At 37.5% G+C, this 21,883-nt stretch overlaps 2 protein-coding genes across 3 annotated transcripts; one reads left to right on the forward strand and one right to left on the reverse strand.

The window, feature by feature from the left end:
• Nucleotides 1-1,170: 1,170 nt before the first annotated feature.
• On the forward strand, nt 1,171-14,376 carry LOC116723764 (keratin, type I cytoskeletal 18). 2 transcript variants are annotated; one of them, XM_032568865.1, is made up of 10 exons: nt 1,171-1,276; nt 2,764-3,033; nt 3,138-3,263; nt 4,047-4,129; nt 5,808-5,964; nt 7,452-7,616; nt 7,712-7,837; nt 10,110-10,327; nt 11,879-11,911; nt 13,782-14,376. In XM_032568865.1, the coding sequence occupies exons 2-10, from the start codon at nt 2,773-2,775 to the stop codon at nt 13,855-13,857; spliced, it is 1,245 nt and encodes a 414-aa protein (XP_032424756.1). In that variant the 5' UTR covers nt 1,171-1,276; nt 2,764-2,772; the 3' UTR covers nt 13,858-14,376. The 2 variants fall into 2 exon arrangements, with proteins under 2 accessions (XP_032424756.1, XP_032424755.1); XM_032568864.1 differs by having other exon boundaries at nt 11,879-11,907.
• A 5,109-nt stretch (nt 14,377-19,485) lies between these two features.
• Nucleotides 19,486-21,453, reverse strand: rbp4l (retinol binding protein 4, like). Its single transcript, XM_032569108.1, has 5 exons — nt 21,346-21,453; nt 20,929-21,046; nt 20,713-20,849; nt 20,211-20,323; nt 19,486-20,128 (listed from the first exon to the last, which is right to left on the reverse strand). The coding sequence occupies exons 2-5, from the start codon at nt 21,043-21,045 to the stop codon at nt 19,905-19,907; spliced, it is 591 nt and encodes a 196-aa protein (XP_032424999.1). The 5' UTR covers nt 21,046; nt 21,346-21,453; the 3' UTR covers nt 19,486-19,904.
• Nucleotides 21,454-21,883: the final 430 nt, after the last annotated feature.

Below are 21,883 nucleotides of genomic sequence, written 5' to 3' on the forward strand. Positions count from 1 at the left end.
ATCAACACTTTTAAAATGATGCCTACATTATTACAATTCAAATATAGTTGTGACTATATAACCAAAGCAGCACAAAAGCAGGTTGTCTGCACTGTAGGAGAAGGTTAAATATTTAATCACCAGCAGGCAGAAAAACAGGTCAAATTACGGAAAACATGTTTGAACCAAACACAGGAAGTGCTTCTTCAGAGAAAACATATCTGCTTTGCAATCTATGGCAAGAATTCAAAGTCGATGGACATTAAAGTGTATTTTTCTCCTGTGAGGTTTGCTACATTGCAAAATTACAAAACTGCAGCTCATCAAAATGAAACTGCTAAACAATGATACTATTTAATTCAAAACAGATTAATATATGTATATGGATAGCAACATAGAGCTAAACAGATGGTAAACATTCTGTTAACCTTCTCTATTTCTCCACCACCTACTTTATAATACTTAAAAAGTAAGTCAATTACAGTGGGTGTTGGGTTCCTAAGGATTGGTTAATGATTTACTGTTTGGGCGCCAGCAAGTTTGCTTTTACCCATCACTCTCTTTAAAGTTTAGAAACCGGATGTTGCAAAGCTAGCTCAGAAAGCTAAATGCAGATATAGCCAACTTGCATTAGCAAGAGGCAGAAGGTGGATGGGAGGAAGAGTCCTGAGAGCAAGTCTTTGTGGTGGTTTTCTAGACAGCATAACTCAGCTATAACTTAAAAACAGCAGCAGACAAATATGTTATTAGCTGTGTTACTGCTGTAGAAGAAGAAAGAAATCAAAATCTAAATTTCTGTATATTGTTGCTATTTACATAATGTTTGAACATCAGCTGCTGGAGGTTAGAAAAGTAAGAGTTTAAAACAATTTCAAAATACATAATTTTTTAGAAAACAGTCTACTTTGGTGCTTGCCTGCTAACAACTACTGTGATACTGATCCGTTTTTATTTTCCTAGTTAATATATTGAATATCATCCTTTTAAGGAGATAATCTGTGCATAATATCTCCTCAAAAGGAGATAATAAAATTCTTGACACTATTTCTACTTCCTCTATTGTGTAGTGCGGTAGTGCTACTGTAAAATTAAACATTTTTTCTATTCAAAAAGCATAGAGTCATGATTCAGGTGGAGTGCAATAAACACACCTCCTGAAAGAATAGCTCCTCCCACTTCCTGCATACCTGTGCAGGCTATATATAGCCTGCACAGGCTCACCTGTGGTGGTATCAGCAACACAGAGCCTCCTGCATCCTTCTGGATCACAGCTTCACTCCATCTGAAGTAAAACCTGGTAAGAAGGAAACATTTTCAAAACTACTACTATTGTTGTTGTAGTTTATCAAGTAATATTATAGAAAATAATTATATAAAAATGTGTTTATAAGATTGGTAGTGAATAAAGAAATTGTTTAAAAACATATTTTAGATAAAATTCAATGTAATATTATAAATAAAATATTGTAAAAAAAAAAAAAAACAACCTTCCATGTGAAAATTAATTAGGATTTTTTTCCCCTGTTCAGTTCTATTCAGAGCTATCATCCCAGCTACTTGTCAACTGCTAGGAAGCTGATATGAAAAACTGAAATGACAGTTAATTTCCTGCAGAACAAAGTGTCTCCTTGTGCAGGTGGAATTCCCTCTGAATATTTTCTAGATCATTTTCCCGAGTTCAATCTTTTATCTGAACAAGGGCTGCCTGTCTCCCGCTGTGGGTCCTTTGTGGTGTTGTGGGAACGGTGTTGCGAGGATCAAGTGACAGAGACACAGAGAGGTTCACTTGACTACTAATCAGCCACCAAAGCCCTGCACAACACACACACACACGTACACCCGGACGAAGATATGCTGCCTTGCACACTGTTTCACATCCAAACAACTGTCATGCTTCATGCACAGGAAGTAATGTGAATACCTGTTTCAGAGAAGATCAAATCTGAGGATTAAGCATTAAAAAATAAAACATTAACCCTAGTTAGATTCTCTCTTCTTTTTATTCTTCTTTTAAATTCACCACAAATCTTATTACCGCAGTGAAAGGCTGCAAAAGTGTCCTCAGCACGTCCTGAGAGGCTCTTCTTTGACTCAGAGCCAAGCTGTGCTCATTTACATTTTGATTTCATGATGGCTGGAGTCGAAGCTGAATTTGCACACAGCTGAGAATAACACGCTGAAGTGGCTCTGACCATAAAGTCATCCGTCTCTCAGATGCAGATGGTTAGCCTGAATGGCTACTGGCCGCATGTAAATCCACTCACTGAAAAGCTTCTTTCATCATCTTCAGTGGGCGATCAGTTGAATTGACTATTAGGCTCTACTTGTGTTTCCATTAAAAAAAAAGGCCGGCCAAGCACCGTCCAGTGAAGCCCATTTGCTTAAGGGCTTTTTCTGAAACTAGATACCGTGTAAGGGTAGCTTTAAACAACTTAAATGTCTTAAAAAGATCCTTCAGGCTGACATTTAAACTTGTCTGTTTTCGTAATGATTACTTTTTAAATGTGAACCTGTTAAAGCCATCAGAGACGGAAACAAATCCTTTACCTGATTCCTTTTAGATTTTTTTTTTACAAATGCAGTCTTAATCCATTTAAAAAGGCAAAACATCCTCTTAATGTAACAGAATCAGAGGCATCTAGCCTTCTGATAGCCACTTTTTCTTACAGTGCTTGCTGTGCACGGCACAGGGTTCGTCTGCTTACCATTCAGTGAACATCCAAATAAATAGAAAACATGTTATGTTTTCTATTGAGCTTGACCTCATTTCCTCTGCTCTCACAGCTGACCATCATGGCCTCTAGCATCTCTGTGAGAAGCTTCTCCATGAACCGCCCCTCGTTTTCCAGTCGTTCTCTGATGGACACTGGCCGCGCACGGTCCAGGGCATCCGTCTCTTTTGCTGCATCCAGCCCGCTGACCCGTTCGGCCTCCATCAGCCAAGATCTCAACGGACCAGTGAGCCTCCAGCTGAACGGACTGCACGGCAACAGCACCAATGAGAAGGAGGCCATGCAGAGTCTCAACAGCCGTCTGGCCAACTACCTGGATAAGGTATGAAGTGTAATAAGAGAACAGCATTGTCAGGTCACAGGAAATGGGGAAAGGATCCAGCTCGACGTAACCCGAAACACTTCCTTTCTCTTTGTTTCTTTAAGGTGCGCTCACTGGAGCGCTCCAATGCCGACCTGGAGATAAAGATCAAACAGCTGATGATCGAGCGCATCCCCAAAGGTCATGACCTTGATTCAATGATGGCCCAGGCACATGCTGTTGAGCAAGAGGTGGGCATGAAAGATATAGAATAACATATAGAATTCTACAAGGGTCAAAATAATTCATTTTATTGCATAATTTTGTAGAAACAAAGCATTCATGATAGCAGTCGTGAGGTGCTTAAAACCCAAAGGAAACAGTAGTAGGCACTACTGGTAAACATGTGAAAAAACCCTTAAATAAGTTTTTTATTACAGAAGCACAAAATCACATACCTGGAGTTGTCTCTATATTGATTTCACTGTAGCAATAGTTGCAGCCATTTCTTAGTCTATTAGGATCAGCAGGCATTTCCCTCTCAAATGATTAAAAAGGAAGTTAAAACTTATTTTCATACCTTATTACTTGACCATATTTTGTAACTTTGACATGTTTTTACTTTTTCACTTCAAATGTTGTTTCCGAAAACAACATTTGATTTATTTAAATAGCATAAAAATTAAGGATAAATAAAGTATTATAAAAATATTTCTGTATTTTCATGGTGTGATTACTGACCTGCATTAACCACTTGATATTTTCTTGGTATGTATATTTTAAAACTTAAATTATTAAGTACTCTACATACTGTCATATTTTTTTTGAAAATTCCATCATTTTATCCTTGAAAATTATTTATTTTACTGCAAGCTGTGCAACTAAATCAGACTGCTGCGTGTTACTAAGTTACCCTGCGGTGCATGCGTCTTTATAAGGTCATAAAACATGAACAGAAACCAGAAGAATGAAGGGATTTAGCCTTCACTCTGAGATTGGATGAGCTGTGTTTAACCTCTGTTAATATTAATCAGGTGCGGAAGAAGACCCTGGAGAATGCTCGTCTCATGTTAGAGATCGATAACGCTAAACTGGCCGCTGATGACTTCAGAATCAAGTGAGTGGTTAAAGATTACATCACGATAAGCAAATTGTTTTGTCTTTCATGTGATAAAACTTGTTAAATAGAACCTAGGTCTTATTCTATCAGAGCCTTTGTTCAATCTTTAACGGAGAATTGATCTTGAAAAAAATCGGCATCACATCTAATAAAAGGTGGAAAACAAACGTTGTGATCAGCTTAAAACAGACTCAAAATGGCCCAATTGTATCATGCTTACTCATGATGCAATTATAAAGTATTTGTCCCCTTTCTTGCATACAGTTTTTTTTTGTCACATTTTAATGTTTCAGATAATTAAATAATTCTTAATTTTATACAAAGATGACCTGAGCAAATGCAGAATTATTTTTTCCAGATGTTTACTTGATCTGTTGTGGTTAAAATCTGATCCATACCAATCTGTTTCTGTGTGAAAACATAACTGCCTTTAACTGTCATTAAGCATGTACAATAACTGGCAATGAACAAGTGGAAAATATCATGTTCCTCACGTCGTTGTTTGTTTTCCACATTGGATGCTTGAATTGCTTGTTTATGGTCAAAACATCTCAGTCGGTATAAAGACTGACTTCTCGCTCCAAAGTCGATGGTGAGGTTGCTGATGTCATAGTACGGTACAGTACATGTATGACTGAAGATGTTGACCTTGACTGAGACGAGTGAGGTCTGCTATACTGAAGGTGTTCTTCTGTATTTGTTTGTGGCTTCCTGGGTGAGCAGGATTAATTTTGAATTAATTTTAATTGGACAACTACTCTCACACAGACTCACAATTGTTCCATGTAATTTTTTAATTTCTTTAGTTTGGGACCTGATGTGTTGATTTTGAGATCTTTAGCCTCCATGCTAACATTTACATGCTTTCTTGATGCTACTAGTCTGTCAATGATCAGCCCTGAGTGTAACTAATGAAACTGACCAAAAAATGTGGTTAACAGTTAATTCGTGATTAAACAAGGGTTGAATTGTGTTTTCATAGGACCACTTTGTTTTTACTTAGGTTATCATTGACATTAAATTTTGTTTGAGGATTTGAAATATCTAAGAAAGACAAAAACAGAAATGGGGAAAATACTTTTTTTACAGTGTACATCTTGGTTCCTGCAGAAAACTGACACCAAGGTAGATATTTGCAATGATTACTTAGGTCAGGGCATGTCTAAAGGAAATGGGAGACACACAATCCTTCAACATACAATTTGTTGCAGATATGTTGTAATAATATGTAATTATGTCACCTTGAGAGACCTGATGTTCTCTGACAACAGAGAAAAAATATGTGAGGAACCTGTACTGTTATTAGCAAAGCGCTTCTATGAAAAATACAATTTCATGCACTTTGTTTTTTTCTATTTTAAGATCTTGACCTCACTGTGTAAAGAGCTCTCTGGTAATTCAGGTTTCTGTTGCATCAATGACACAGAATATAACTAAGGAAACTACATGTACCCACATGCAAGAGCTCTATTTGTAAGTTATAGATATTAGTTTAGTCAGTTCTGTAATATTAATTTAAAGAAAATTATACACAATCTCTGGTTAGGAGAAGCATTTCTCCTATGTTGTGCAGCTTTACCAATAACCTTCTGTTTCAAACAGTAGAGGTTTCTTTTTGATTATTCAAATTGATGTTCTGCTGACCATTTTTGTCCACTTTCCCAAACTTTGGAAGATGGGAAACTGAATTGGTGATGTGTCAGTCTGTGGAGAGAGACTGCGTTGCCCTGAAGAAGGCTAAGACCGACCACGAGCAGATCATTGCTTCTCTGAGAGGAGACTTGGACAGCCTCAAAGAGGAGCTTTATTTCCTCAAGAAAAACCACGAGGAGGTAAGTAAGACATGTTCCCCTGTTCTCTCCTCGTCTATCTCCAGATTCACGTGAACTGCAGTTATTTCAGCCACCTGTTTGGCAGCATTTACCCCACATTTGTGCTATCCTGTTTTTCCCTTGCTATCTTTTATTGTAGCACCTGAACCTACAGGCAGCACATTGTTTGATACAAGCCTGACCCAATTTAGTGGTCTAAGTAGTTTTTGTGGAGCCAAACTGAGGTGGAACTCTGGTTACTGTGGACAAAAGGCAAGCAGATCTAATTGCTCCAAAAATGCACTTTGGATGAAATCAGCTGATCCAAAGTGGCCTCAAAAGAAGATAAGCTTACTCTGCTCCCACTAAATGATACACTGATCTACAACCCATCCCTTTTTTTGTAATCTCTACTTCATTTTATTGTGTTTTTACAGAGTGTGAAGAACTTTTAATTGAACATTCTCCAACTCCTTTTCCCTCAAGTTTAAATATAATATAATATGCAGTAGGATATGCATATAGTACGTTACTTTATAGAGTAATATACTCTATAAAGAAAGCCTAAATTAACACTCCATGCTCGACACAGAAAGGTGTTCGTGCCGTTTTTAGGTTTCTCTAACAATGGATTTGTGCGTTTTGGCCAGAACATATTTTCTTTAGTGCCATTTGACCTTAGAAGAATGTTTCAGAACTATTTAAATAAATTTCCACTTTGCAAAGCTGAGATTAAATGGCAGGTTATTTTATAGAGAAGATTGACTTTTGTTCTGGCAAACCTTCAAAACTAGCCATACTATTTTAATTCATTTTAACTTTACAGTCGTCAACTTCAAATTAGCTTCTTAATTTTGCTAAAACAGGATGGGTGTACTTGGATTTCAGTCATTGTTTCTACAGTTTGACAATTTTTGAATTAATAATGACAAAGTATTGCATTTTATGTTGTGTTGTACGTCTGCGGTTTTTTTTACCTGTTTATAGACCAATTTCCTCAGTTGTAAAACCTTTCAGTCCACAATATCTTAAAAATATTTATACCTCTTCAATGCAAACATACACCAGTCTTTTCGGATTTTTTTTTCAAACAGGTATCATCAAACTTGCACTTTACAATTATGATCTATTTATTGTTGTTCTGTCACATAAAATCCTGAGAGAATATCTTTTATGATTGTAACGTCACAGAATGTAAAGAGTTGAATATGTTTTTGAGGCATGGTATGCCTATATGTACGTGATGGAGTAGATTTACTGAGTACACCTGAGCAGGAATAAAAGAGGGTAAGAAGAAAAGCCGGTGGTAAGATGAGCTTGGTCCAATCAAATATTAATGAGGGACATCTAAATAATGAAAATCTACTTTGCAACTTGGAGTTTTTGTTTCACAGGAACTGCTCTCAGTTTTATTAAACATGTTTGCACAGATGTTAAACATGTTTGAAACACATGCTCACAGTATGACAGTGCAAACACAAAGTGTGCTAATATTTATGCCCCTGAAGGAACTGGAGCAGGTGAGGTCTCGCATTGCCAGGGATGAAGTGAATGTCGAGGTGGACCCTGCCAGCGGACCGGAGCTGGGTACCATTCTGTCTGAACTGCGCTCTCAGTATGAGGGAATCGTTAAGAAAAATAAGGAGCAAGCAGAGCAATGGTACCGCAAGAAGGTGTGGGACAATTCAAAGCACTCTTCAGTTTATACCCACAATATATCGATTTAAAAGGGCAAAAGTCACACAATTGAAACGCGTCACTTGTGCAGCTGGAGACGGTGCAGAATGAGGTGAAGGAGAGCAACGAGGCCTTGAGAGGAGCCCAGGGAGAGCTGACTGAGAGGCAGCGCTTCCTGCAGACACTGGAGGTGGAGCTGGACAGTCTGCACAAACAGGTGAGCTGCTGCTGGAATGAAGAGGTCAGACAGAATGAACACTCCAACATAATGTGGAGTGTTTAGTTAGTCTGCATCTCCTCATAAGTCTTGAGGAGATGCAGATAAAAGAGAGAAAAAAGGAGTAAGTAAGTTGAAAATGATAATCGGAGTCAAATCTCCTCTTCAGGAGCTGTACAAACATCAACTTATGTAAATAAAGCAATGTAAACACCGCAGCCTGGACTCTAAGATGACGGTTATATGTATTAACCTAGAACAAAACCACAGTGGGTTATTTAACAGCGTGAAAGAGAGGCTGGTTTCATGAGAGAGAGCAATTACAAAGAAAATCTTTAAAGGAATTAACCTTCAGTCTCAACCAGACAAGTTTTTTCTTTGTTGCATCTTTCATGCCTTTCCAAACTATAGCACTCTACAGTCGGGGAACTCTACTTTTTTTTGCATTTTGTTATTTTTCCACTTGTAATCCCATGTTGACAGTGAACATGTTCTCCCACGTTGATAAGACACGCAACAGCACGTGGGATTCAGTTGTTGAATAGTATTGGGTTACGTACAACGCTGAGACGGCTAATTGTTTTTGAGGTGGGTGTATTTGCTTTGGGTACCAAGGTGTTATCAGTTCACAGGAATCTGCTGATTGTTGTTGGAGAGGCTATTTTAGATATTATAGTAGGAGACATTCTTGTGGCTAAATTACCACAGCAAAACGCCTTCTGATGCAACTGGAGCGGTCGAGGGATCCTTAGATTTCATCAGGCACTCTAAAGTATCCAACTGTACCATGTAAAACACTGTACCATGGTAATAACACTAAAGCTTTTTATGCATGCAGTATTTTAAACAGACTCCATTAATACAACCTTATGCTTCAGTTAATTAATACTTTTGATATTTGTTGAAGTTAAACTGCATTAAGATTTAGATTAAATTCATCTGTCAATCAACTTGAGGACTGAGCAGTTCTGTGAATTATCTTTATTAAACTAAAAAATAAAACACACACATTGAGATCTCTGGGTATTCTTCAGTATATAAAAATTATTTAAAATCAGCACCAGTAAAAATGTAAAACTTAATAATGAGATCCAGAAATCACTGAAATTACGAGTCAAATCTGTAGTCAGTCAATATATTCCAGTAAAATAACGCTCCAGCCGCACGTTACTAAACATTTGACACTGTATCATACATAATTTGATCCCCAGCTAAGCCAGAATGCTTGGAAAACATTTAGCTGCATGAAAACCATCTATCTAAGCATGCTGAGATGATCAAAGTTGACTCAGCTCAGCATGTCTGAAAGTGAAACTTACGGCTTGGCCTACTTTCTGATAATAACTACTTGGTATCACTCATAGCATTGAAATTTAATTCCCAGGCAGTTAGTTGATCTGTAAATTTGAAAATGAGTCAGTGACGGTGACATTATGAAAAAAGAAAACAACCTTGTTCTGATGCAGCAAAGTCCTGTTAATTCCACACCTTGATTCCAATAAACATGCACTATTTGGATTGAAAGTGTATTGATAGTGAGACACATAATTGAAACTTAATTTCCTCTTGTTTAGACACATGTAATAGTATAGATGGTAAGATAGGAAACCACTAACTCACAGCAGATAAACTCACACTAAAAGAAACAAAAGATAAACAAACCTAATCAATGTAGCTCTGAAACACTTTGGACACAGGTGCTAATGCAAAGAGTAACACCACTTAAGTAATTCATAGAATTAAACTGAGATCATCTTTACAGCAAATAGAAAACATGGAGTCTTAAACTTTGCACAAACTGTACAGAAAACAGATGAAACTTACAATGTGCACCAACAGGTCATTTAACACGCAGAATTAGAGAATCAGCAATCAACCAAAAACTTTCTGGATTTGATATGGAAATTTGCTGGATCAATGGTTTCTTGGATCCATTCTTAGAAGATTTCCCTTCCAGGACGGACTAATGAGACCATTTAGAAGTGGACTTTGGGAAGATGTGGAAAATATGACTGTAGCTTAACCTATATGTGTTTAGAGATTTTCCCTTTGCGTGTCAGAGGAACCCTTCTAAGCTCAAAGAATAACATTACATCAATAATTTCTGCATTTTACATTCTCACAATAACTTATTCAACTTTAATAAATCTCATTCTTGGTGCGTTGTATATGACAAAGCTTTCACTGGCATAAATAAGAGCTTGCTAAATCTATGGTCTGTTTAAACTGACATTCAGGGTGTAATCTGTTATTTTCACTTTTCTTCCCCCAGATAGCAGCTCTGGAGGGTAACCTGGCTGAGACGGGTCAGAAGTATTCTTCTGAGATGGAGCGGCTGCAGGTCACCCTGAGCCAGATGGAGGACGACCTGTCCCAGCTCAGGCTGGACATGCAGCGCAACAAGACCGACTACGAGCAGCTTCTCCGCATCAAGCAGAACCTGGAAATGGAGATTGCTACCTATAGGCGCCTGTTGGAGGGAGAGGAAACGTGAGTAATGATGCTAACAAAGCTTTTCAGGCTTCAGGCTTACGAGAAAAGTTATATTGCTTAGATTTTTTTGCTAATTAATCAAGTTACAAACTCAGGCAGGAAAAGATGTTAACTTAATTTTGTTGTCTGTTTTTCTGGCTCAGCTGTGACCCACCTTGCAGTTGAGTTGTATGGTTGCACACATTGTTTTCTCATGGATTACAACTTAGGCTGGGTATTTCTTGTTTTGCTTTGTCTGGTACCAGTGCTGAAATAATACCTTAAAGTTGTATAGGTTCCTTAATGATGCATGGACCAATAAATCACTTTCCGATGTACAGACTCCATTTTTAAGCTGCAGGCATTCCTTTGTAGACATATTCCCATGTTTGCCATTTTATGTAAAGACACAACACTGCTCCTTACTAACTGACTGTATACTCGTACAAAGAGCAAACCCTCATTCATGTAAGAACCCACCCCAGCCCATGTTTGAAAACAGTGTGGCTTTAAATAGAGTTTACATTAATAACATGGGAAAGTCGGCTGTCATCATAACAGATCAAGAAAACAGAACACTTTGGTGTAATTTAAATGTAAAGTAGCGATAGTTCACAGTACATTTATACTTCCTAATTTATTATCACGTCCTTCAGATAAAAATGTACCTATTGCTCAGATGGCACCAATCTATGTTATTTCAAATAATATATTCTGCCTTTGAGTCAAATTGCTCCTTATCTATTTGTAACCTTATTTTGTATTCCATACATATTGCCATTGTTGTTCATGGAGATGAACTGTATCTTCCAAGAGTTCATGCCCATTACTTTTTTTAATCTCATAGCTAAATATTTTTGATAAATTATGGAAACAAATAACATTTAAAAAACTAAAATCACAATTAATTTAAAGTAATTTGATATTATTTTCTAATTAGTCCTAATGTCATTCTGATCCCTGTTTGAAATATGGTTTAACAGATTATATTGCATCCAACCAAAATAGCACTGAGCAACCTCTTTTTTTGTCGTCATTATTTATTGAAGTCAACAAGCACTTTTTAGAAAACAATTTCCAAATTATTGTCAAATTGAAACTTAATTGACACACGGCGGCCATTTTACAATGTATTAAATGAGAAGGCACCTTTTCATTTCTAAAAACTCAGGCATCAAACAATGAAAACTGAAAAACTGCAGTATGCTAAGTGGGTGGAATGAAAATATTTTGACAAGAGTTAGTCCTTAAACCTAAGTTAGTCCTTAGCAAATTTTACATGCTAAAATTTTAGCATGTAAAATTTTAGCATTTTACATGCTAAAATTCATAATTGTTAAATTATGAATTTTAGCATGTAAATTTGCTATCTTCAAAGATAGAGTAAATCAGTGCTTGTTAGTGTTAGACACGGAAGCTTTATCTTTAAAATTTAAATAGTTGAACATTTTTCTCTTCATATGGAAATAACCAAAAATAGAAGACAGGTCATTATTGTCCTAAATACCCACACATGTCTTCTTTACCTTATTTTGTGTGATCCTAACTAGTTTTATTTCTCCCCCTCAGAGTCAAAGAAGTTATTATTCCACCAAAAAGTAAGTCCTTGGTTTCTTCCTTTTTTGCATGTCTGCTAGATTTATTTTCTTGTAGAGTGAATCAGATCAATTTGAAGAGAATAAGGTAAGAAATTTGAGATCAGATCAGCAATTACTGACAAGTGTTACCGGGAAGATCTTGGCTAAAGTGTATATTTTTACAATGATTTTATGTTTGATATGTTGCAAATTTAAACTAATAAAGGCAGTCAAATAGTCATAGCCTTGTGGACTTAAGATACTGAGTTTCTGGTGACAGCTTATAAAACTGATTCAGCAAATTTATCACAAGTGAAGAATGGGGAGAAGTTAAAAGGAAACTCCCTTGGGAAGATTCGGTAACAAAGACATATGAGACAAATAAACAATAAGAAAATGATTCCTGCAGCATACAGATAATTACAGGCCCTAGTGGGATCACATGGGTATACAAAATGGATGGATGGATAGATAGATATTGTACCTGAGGCAGAACATATAACACACCCAAGAGGCCCAGGAATAATTACAGTTCTATGAAACTGCGAACAAGTAAATACAGTGAACAGCTCAGCTCCTGAAGCAACAACTGTGGGTGGGACAGGATTTATCTCGTTGTTGTAACTGTGTTTTAATTTGACTTACTCATGCTGACGGGTTAGCAAACAGGAGGCTGCTTCAAAAATCATTTGACTGAGAAGAAAAACAAAAATGCAGAGGTTTCTTTGGGGTTAGCAGAATAGTCAAAATGCCATTGAAATATAGAGGATTAGAAGGGATTATGAATACTTAAGTGAGGTAATATTAAGTAGTCATAATGTTTGATTTATTGTTTAGCATCTTGTTCTCCTTGTATCATACTGCTTTTTTTTTACTTAATCATCAATATTCTTATTTAAGTTGTATCAGTAAATCTATGCAACAAATATGTGTCTAATGATGCAGTTGACATTTTACTCTATTCATAAGTGGAATGGCAAGGGAAATACATTGTAAAAGTATTCAATGTGCTTTAGAAAAGCCTGTTTGGCAACTTCCAGACATCTCCTGTATCAGGAAACTTGCCCTATGCGTTGTTCAGGTGGGATTTGGATCCATTCCTCCAAACAAACTTATCTTCAAATCTAGAAGGTTATGGAAAGCTGTGATCTTCAGTTCTTACCATAGAGTTTCAATGCAAGTTGGTTGATCGACCTTTGTTTCGCCTATCCCAGTACATTTATTCAGTTATTCCACCTTGAACTATATGCTGTTTGCTACAGACAGCTCTTGTGATTATTCATATCATAAAATCTGGTATGAAAAACTGATCGTTGCTACATATTCTGAATACATGTCCAATTCTCGATTATGTCTGTGTTCACAGCAACTTTTGCGTATGCCATCAGTGTGTTTCGCCGTAGGGTTGCAAAGAGTTTGAAGGAACTCGTTACGTTTGCTCATCTTATCATGTAATGGGAATCTTTTAATAAACCATAAATCAAAACTTAACCAGCTGATACAGCTTTACACTTTAACAAGATTGTTTTCTAAGTAATCACAGATTTCAGCTTGTTAATTGGCTTCTTTTGTCTTATTACATATTTTTTCTTTATGTGTTTTACATTTCGTTCTGTGAATTACTTTTCCCCAACATCTGGTGCAAGTTTCATGTCAAAAGTCCCACTAGAAATATATCTCAGAAGATGACATAAACTCACACCATCATCCTCTCTATCTCATTCATTTCAGCTCGGAAATCCTGTTCCTCTCAGCCATAACTGTTTTTCTTTTTGTTTAGTTGTCATTTGAATCTGATGATTTCAACAAATGTAGTCCATGTGTCTTTTTAGTGAATTTCTTTAAAAAAGCAACGCAAAGCTCACCTGATCGAAAATAATCTCCTTTCCGTGCAGAGGAGCCAGATGTTCGCACCAGAAAGATCGTGAAGGTGGTGACTCAGACGATGATCAATGGGAAAGTGGTGGATGAGTCCAGCGAGGTGGAGCAGATTGAAGAAACAAAGAAATAGGAAAAAGGAAAAAGAGAGTTTATTAAAAGGTTAAGGTATTGCTTGCAAAAGAAACACAGAGGAACAATAGAAAACAATATCACCATGTTAGCCTACATTTAAAAGTACACCGATGTTCAGTTTTACAAGAAAAAAGTATTTTGAATGAGACATTTTTGGAGTGTGCCTTGACTTTATAGTATGTTCTTTTGTTTTAGATAAATGTTTCCATACATTGGTTAATCTGAGATTCTTTGATTTTTATTATCTTAATAACAATAGATAACTGCATCTAAACATGTATTTTCATTTTTAGTCAAATCGTTGGGTGAGAGTCGACTAACAAAAATATTGTGTTATACTTGGAATAATTTCTGGAATTAGGTATTTATTTCCTTGTGTTGTAAAGTTGACTTTAGAAAATGGATTTACCTTTACATTTACATATCTTTGGTGGTTTTTGACTGTACTTGAAATAAAGAAGTACCTATATCCCAGTACAAGTCTATCTCTGATTAGTGTAATAATTTGCAAAACATACAATAAGCCTTGCATCATTGTCATCTGATGTAATCTATCTAATATAAAGGAATAGTAATATATATTACTGACTTTGATAAAAGACATAGTTATAAAGAAATGTAAAAATATATATTTAGCATTGCGAAAGAAATTATGCTTGTAATTCTAACTGATCCAAAAGATGAATTATTTAGTCTGACTTAATATCAGACAGTGAGGTAAAGGTTGTGTTTCGTTTTATACAGTTCTGGCAAACTTACGGTTGGAACTGTATGTATAAATAATTTCAACTGCAAAAGTTTATTTTTTTTTTGCAATCAAATCATCTTTCTGATTACTTATTGGTTGGCTATGACTGCTCTAAAATTAATTATTTGTTCATTTCAGAATAAATAGTCCACACCATAAAATATAGACACATCAATTCAAGTGATGGCAATGTCTTTTTAGTCTCTTTTCTCCTCTTGCCATAAACAGAAAATGAGACACGATGAAAGCAGAGATGAGACAGTGATCTTTGGATAAGGGGATGTTTTGAAAACAAGCAGACTCAAAGTGCAGACTTTGTGTTCAGGAGGTATTTGAAAATATATTATAAAAACAAAATACTTAAGTGAAAGGTTAGAAAACTTGCAGACAGTACTACAACTAATCTCTTTATGGCTTACGAACCTATTGGTGAATGAATATCATCCCTCCATTACTTTTTTCCGTCAGGTTTCCTTCCTTTTCTCTTTTTGTTTGCACAGACTAAATGTTGATCATCACTTGAACGTCTTAAAAAAGCAAAAGTAGTTTGACTACATTCAGTGGTCTGTCTGAGAATCCTCCTGTTTGCTTTGCTTCAGTTATTGAAACAGCAGCTGTTTGAATACAATGCAGCGACCAAAGTAGTAAGGCACCATATTGTTTTTTAATTAACCTTACAAAGGTACTGAAAATAGGCATTGCATTGTTTAGGAGAGTAAAATATTTTTATCATAAAGCACAACCTTATTGTTACAGAGATGATTGTTTCACTTGTACTGAGAGAAATAAGAATAAAGAGCTGTGGGGCGTAACTGCGCTGCCCTCTGGTGGACTGTACTTAGTGTGACAAATCTCTTTTTAGAAACATTAATTAATATAAACTTTATTTTATCAACCCTATGTAGCCATACATAGGGTTTTCAGTGTGGTTTTCGTCCTGGTCGTGGAACGCTGGACCAGCTCTACACCCTCGGCAGGGTCCTGGAGGGTGCATGGGAGTTCGCCCAACCAGTCTACATGTGTTTTGTGGACCTGGAGAAGGCGTTCGACCGTGTCCCTCGGGGAGCCCTGTGGGGGGTTCTCCGGGAGTATGGGGTACCGGGCCCTTTGATACGGGCTGTCAGGTCCCTGTATGACCGGTGTCAGAGTCTGGTCCGCATTGCCGGCAGTAAGTCGGGCTCGTTTCCGGTGAGAGTTGGACTCCGCCAGGGCTGCCCTTTGTCACCGATTCTGTTCATCACTTTCATGGACAGAATTTCTAGGCGCAGCCAAGGTGTTGAGGGGATCCGATTTGGTGGCCTTAGGATCTCATCTCTGCTTTTTGCAGACGATGTGGTCCTTTTGGCTTCATCAGATCGTGATCTGCAGCTCTCGCTGGAGCGGTTCGCAGCCGAGTGTGACGCGGCCGGGATGAGGATCAGTGCCTCCAAATCCGAGGCCATGGTCTTGAGCCGGAAAAGGGTAGAGTGCCTTCTCCGGGTCAGGGGGGGTGTCCTGCCCCAAGTGGAGGAGTTTAAGTATCTCGGGATCTTGTTCACGAATGGGGGAAGAAGGGAGCGGGAGATCGACAGGCGGATTGGCGCAGCGTCTGCTGTCAAGCGGGCGCTGTACCGGTCCGTCGTGGTGAAGAGAGAGCTGAGCCAAAAAGCGAAGCTCTCGATTTACCGGTCGATCTACGTTCCCACCCTCATCTATGGTCATGAGCTTTGGGTCATGACCGAAAGAACGAGATCGCGGATACAAGCGGCCGAAATGGGTTTTCTCCGTAGGGTGGCTGGGCTCTCCCTTAGAGATAGGGTGAGAAGCTCAGTCATCCGGGAGGGACTCAGAGTAGAGCCGCTGCTCCTTCACATCGAGAGGAGCCAGTTGAGGTGGCTCGGGCATCTGGTCAGGATGCCTCCTAGACGCCTCCCTGGTGAGGTGTTCCGGGCACGTCCCACCGGGAGGAGGCCCCGGGGAAGACCCAGGACACGCTGGAGGGACTATGTCTCTCGGCTGGCCTGGGAACGCCTCGGGATTCCCCCGGAGGAGCTAGAAGAAGTGGCTGGGGAGAGGGAAGTCTGGGCCTCCCTTCTGAAGCTGCTACCCCCGCGACCCGACCTCGGATAAGCGGAAGAAGATGGATGGATGGATGGATGGATGGATGTAGCCATACAGATTTTGTGCTGTGAAATCCAGGTTTTTATGTTTAAATAGATGACACAATGCTTGGGCATTGTCAGAATGCAGCAACCCACACAATATTACTAATATTTCTGAATATTTGAACTTCAAATATATATATATAAAAAAATACTTTTATTAACAAATTAAGTAGTAAATATAATGAAATTAATAAAAATAAAAATACTTGTGTATGTTTGATCTTTAACCCTGAAGGGCCCTTCATGACCCAAAAGCTGAGTTAGTACAGTTTGACCAAATACTCCTAAACCTCTGAACACCATTAAGCCCATTACTGCCTGAGACGTATTGTGTTGGGTTTGGCTTCATTTCCTAGGACTAATAAGGGATTAAACACTTGAATGACCAAAGTGCAGCTTCTTATCATGCTTTCAAGCTTAAATTTCTGCTCTCGTTTGTGCTTGTGATCCTGTGTGATTGTGATGAAGCCTTTTTTTTTTTTTCAAAGTTACTGTGAACCTACATTTAATATTTTAAAAGTTAGCACATTTCTTACCAAGCCCAATTTGGGTAATTTTTTAAACAGCATAAAAACAGACTGAAATGGTCCCATTGAGTGTTCATACAAATTAAAATACACTGTATTCCCAAAAATATTTACTCACTATTCCAAATCATTAAGTTCAGATGGTCCAATCACTTTCATGGCCACAAGTGTATAAAATCCAGCACCGATAGGCCCACAGACTGATTTTACAAACATCTGTGAAAGACTGGGTCACTCTCTCAGGGGTTCAATGAATTTCAGCATGGCATCATACTTTTAATCTTTTTCTTAACACCTACACTAAAGCCTTCATTTGCCTTCCCAGGCGGTTTTACAGCAATTCACACCTTTGAACATGTGACTAAAATAGTTCATTTGGCATTATCAAGGTTATATTTGGATTGTCAATTACAACGACCGAAATATTGAACTGAATGGAGACCTGGGCTATATATGTCCTTAACTGCCAAATTAATTTCCCAAATGATCCATTTGCATTCTTCTTCCAACTTTCATCAGTGGTTCAAAGCTGGAGAAGCTTTTGGATGAAAGGTGAAGGCTCTTAAAGAAACAAGAGAATAAGTCCAATTGGTTTCTAACCAAGCACTTTTGCTTTACATATCCTGGACAGCTGATGATCTTCACCAGCTTGTCTTGAATATCTTCAGAACCAGCACTAATCTGTGAACTATTGAGTTAGTGCTTCAATAAATTGGTCTTTTTTGTTCAGTATTTCCTAACCCATCCTTCTGTGAAGCAACACTTTCCAGCTCACTTTGTGATATTCAGTGTTTTATCAGTCTATAGGACATATAAGGTCTAATTGGAGTTGATTGGGGCCCAAAGAACGCTCACAAGGATAAAACCCATTTGGGATAATAGTCAGATATTTGAATCACCTCATTTTTACTCAGTAACTCTACTCTCTGCCAAATCCCCACCCTCCACCCCCACACTATTCCCAGTCTGATGGTTAAGCTTTGGCTTCACACACAGCCTGGACAGAGAAAAAAAAATCTCTAGACATGAAAAAAAAAGCCTCTTACAAGTGGGCCCAACACGTACAGAGTGGATAAGCGAGGTTAGCTGCAACGTGAGCAAGATGGAAAGTAAATTCAGGAACCATGTCGATTATCTGCACCATAATCTGGCTGTGTGTGGAATGTGGAATGCCAGCTTGTGAATGAAAGAAAATCTAAACCAAAGCAATCAATGCTGGTATAAAACACTACAGCTTCTTTTATTATGGTCAATTTCTAATCAGAATTTGGATTATAATGTCTCAGAAATCAAAAACTGTAAAACATATTTTAAAGAACAAACTGTGAGGGACTCTTATTTAAAGTAAAAGTTTTTAGGTGCCTTTGTGTAAAAAAAAGATGAGTTTCAGTGTCCAGGAAAACAGAAAAAGGAATAAAAATGTAAGCACATTATTTCATGCATTCTCACCAAGAACTTTTAACCCGAACATTGTTCATATCCTTAACCAATGTAAGATTAAAGTAATATTTCACTTTCTTCTTACTGAAGGCAATACCAATTTTTTGCAGGGACCAAAACAGTTTTGATATATTGATCTGTGGAAGGAGCAAAAAATTAGGAGTTTGCAGAGTTCTGTCATCTTAATGAAAGTTCATCACAGAAGATGAATATTCAGAATGTTAGTGCAAAGATGCAAAAAAACTAGTCTGTATTTATCAGACACAAAGTGCTGTACTGCCAACACTTTTCCTCTGATGATTGAGAAGGGAATCAATAATTTTTTACTCTTTTTTTCAGTGAAATGAAAATATATTTTTCATTATTATTTCAAGAATAACTCTCATTTTACATTGTTTTTTTTTTTTTTTTTTGTCTTTTTGGAAATGTCCATCTCATTTCTTGTCAAAAATAAACATCTACATCTGACAGCGAAATGTATGAACTTTATCATGAATAACAACCAAAAACAAAGATCAAGTTCTATAAAACAGATTTGGACATATCCAAAAGTTGTTCTAAAACTATGTTTTATTTGTCAAAAAAAACACAAACCATTTATTATTTACATTTTTAATAGTTTTGCAAGTGTCGAGATTTGTGTACATGGAATTTACCATAACACAGTTGCAATCTAATTTATGCATTTAAATTTCTAATTAATAAATAAAATCTTGAATCATTTTTGTGTAAAAAAAATCTTTATTTGTTTTGTCACATTCACTCACAAACATTACTGCAAAGTAAAATTTTTCTCTTGCATGTATGCATGTATGTGTGTATTTGTGTCTGTATGTAGCCTTTATTTAACCAGGAAAGTCTCATTGAGATTGCATCTCTTTTTCAGGAGAAATCTGGCCAAAATACTAATCATAATACTAATAATACATGGATATGTGAAGGAGGTGGAAGAAAAATTCATAAAAAGCAGAAGAAGAGAAATATTCTTCTTTTGTCAATCTCTTTGCATTTTTCAACTCCATCAGTGTCATAGATTAACCAAACACACATGCTCTCAGGTTTTTCCCTCTGTTTGCTCTCTATCCACAAAGACAGCATCTGACTGGCACTTGCTTCTCATCCCCGTTTCTCTTTCTTGGATTTTGCTCAGCAGGCCCCAGACTGCAGAACGGGCTGGAACTGTCCGGCCATGCAGATTTCCTCCTGTTTCTGACGGACGACGCGTTGAATCGCTGGAGGCAGGCCACGGGGGTTCCTGGAGAACACAAGGGAATAGCCGTCCTCGCAGCTGCCATCCTCTTTCAGGGAGCGGCAAGCATAGGTGATGGCATAGTTGTCATAGTCGGTGTCGATGACCCAGTAGTTGTCGCCTAGTTTGACAGAAAAGTACTATGTTTGTAGGAATGAAGTGTAAAAATGCAAATGTGTGATGGGAAGTAGTGTTGAACATACCTCCGCTTGAGAGGTAGCTGGCCAGGCCCTGGTAGTTCATGAACATCTTGCCTGGAGTGGTAGGGTCAGGTACAGAGTACTGAGCAGCCATGTCAGCGCAGACAACCCAGAAGCTGCAAAACCAAAAATCAGATCAATGATGCAAGAAAAGTTCTTTAGCTTCTCTTTTCTGAATGCTTACAACAATTATTTTGGAATATACTAACTACAAATCTTCAAAACATGCAAAAAAAAAAAAAAACAAACAAAAAAAAAACATCCATGACATACTGTATCTCTTCCTAATCCTTTATTATTGAGTGAAAACTCTGCTTATAATTAATGCTTAGGATGTTTTTGTTCCTAAATATTTCTGTCCTGAACATGTTTTTTTAAAACCTGGCTAAGAAAAATAACATCTTTTCCTGCCCTGGTCAGGTCATCATCAGTTTTTAAAGAAGGGAAAAACATTTTAAAGGGCAGCATCTGATGCAGAACCTCTTTTGAAAACTCTGTTCTTTACCCAAACAATGTGACCCGTCCCCTGGAAGAGGCAGTCATGGAGCCATCATCGTCAATGGTGTACTCGGCAGAGATGTTGTCCTGCAGGAAGAGCCCCTCTGGGTCTTTCTTCTGCAGTGCATACCACTTCCCAGCATACTGTCATAAAAGGGAAGTCAGAAATATTTGGTCTTTTTTTCTCCTGACATTCATATCTCAATGTGTTTTTTGTACTCACTCTCTTTGGATCAAAGTCTTCTTTGACTGAGAAACTATCTACAATGCAGGAGGCAGACAGACTGCGTTCAACGCAGGACACAAAGACCAGCAGCAGGGCCAACTTAAAGGATCCCATTCTGTAATGAAGCATAAGGTACACCAAAACATGTGTTTAAGAGAAATTGACTACATATTTCTTCACCATTTAGAGTAATTTTAAACAAAATACACAAAAACTCTATTGCAACATTTAAATTCAGTCTGAACTCTCTGTTCTAATATCAAATAAGGTTCAACATTCAGTGAGGATTGTCTTTAGTCTGCGACTTTCCTGCATTTTTTTACTAGAGCGCAGAAGGTATAGATGCAGCTCAAAAGCAACAATTTAACTAGTAAATAGGCAACTAATGTTAAAATCCAAATCCAAGCATCTTACCTGTTTGGGTTAAGAGTAGCAGCCGAGATTAAAAATCAAAGTTCTGGGTGTGGATGTGTTCCCGCTGCAGCAGATCAGGTCCTGGGCTGGTGTCTGCCTTTATATACATGCCCAACAGTCAAGCTTATGGCTGATTTTCATTGCTTGGAACTAAATAAGGTGCTTAAATCTAGAGGTAATCTCTTTGGGTTGAAATCCTTGTCGTAATCTGGCTTCTATGTCCAAGACTTACGATAAAAACAATTAGACCATTATGTAACTGACTGGAAACACAGCAGAACAGGCACATGCGTAACACCGGCTGACAAATTAGTTGTATTTAAACACAGGCTTTTAATTAATTGCTTCCATGGGTTACAATAAAAACACAGCATTCTTGTTTGGTCTTTTATAAGCAGCTGAATTATGTTCGCCAATACCATACAACAGAATATGATACCCAGTATATGCTCTAAAATACAGATAAAATCATATTAATTCAACATTTATCGAAGATGCATTATGGAATTTAGGCAATAGAAATAATTTGGGTAATTCC

Source organism: Xiphophorus hellerii, chromosome 8 (assembly GCF_003331165.1).
Source record: "Xiphophorus hellerii strain 12219 chromosome 8, Xiphophorus_hellerii-4.1, whole genome shotgun sequence".
NCBI classification, from domain to species: Eukaryota; Metazoa; Chordata; class Actinopteri; order Cyprinodontiformes; family Poeciliidae; genus Xiphophorus; species Xiphophorus hellerii.

Coding starts and splice junctions, on each gene's coding strand:
- LOC116723764 (XM_032568864.1), top strand. CDS start 2,773: ATGGCCTCTAGCATCTCTGTGAGAAGCTTCTCCATGAACCGCCCCTCG. Junction 4,130..5,807: donor GCTGATGACTTCAGAATCAA/GTGAGTGGTTAA, acceptor AAACTTTGGAAG/ATGGGAAACTGAATTGGTGA. Junction 5,965..7,451: donor TCAAGAAAAACCACGAGGAG/GTAAGTAAGACA, acceptor ATGCCCCTGAAG/GAACTGGAGCAGGTGAGGTC.
- rbp4l (XM_032569108.1), bottom strand. CDS start 21,045: ATGGGATCCTTTAAGTTGGCCCTGCTGCTGGTCTTTGTGTCCTGCGTT. Junction 20,850..20,928: donor AAGACTTTGATCCAAAGAGA/GTGAGTACAAAA, acceptor CTTTTATGACAG/TATGCTGGGAAGTGGTATGC. Junction 20,324..20,712: donor GGACGGGTCACATTGTTTGG/GTAAAGAACAGA, acceptor TTGGTTTTGCAG/CTTCTGGGTTGTCTGCGCTG.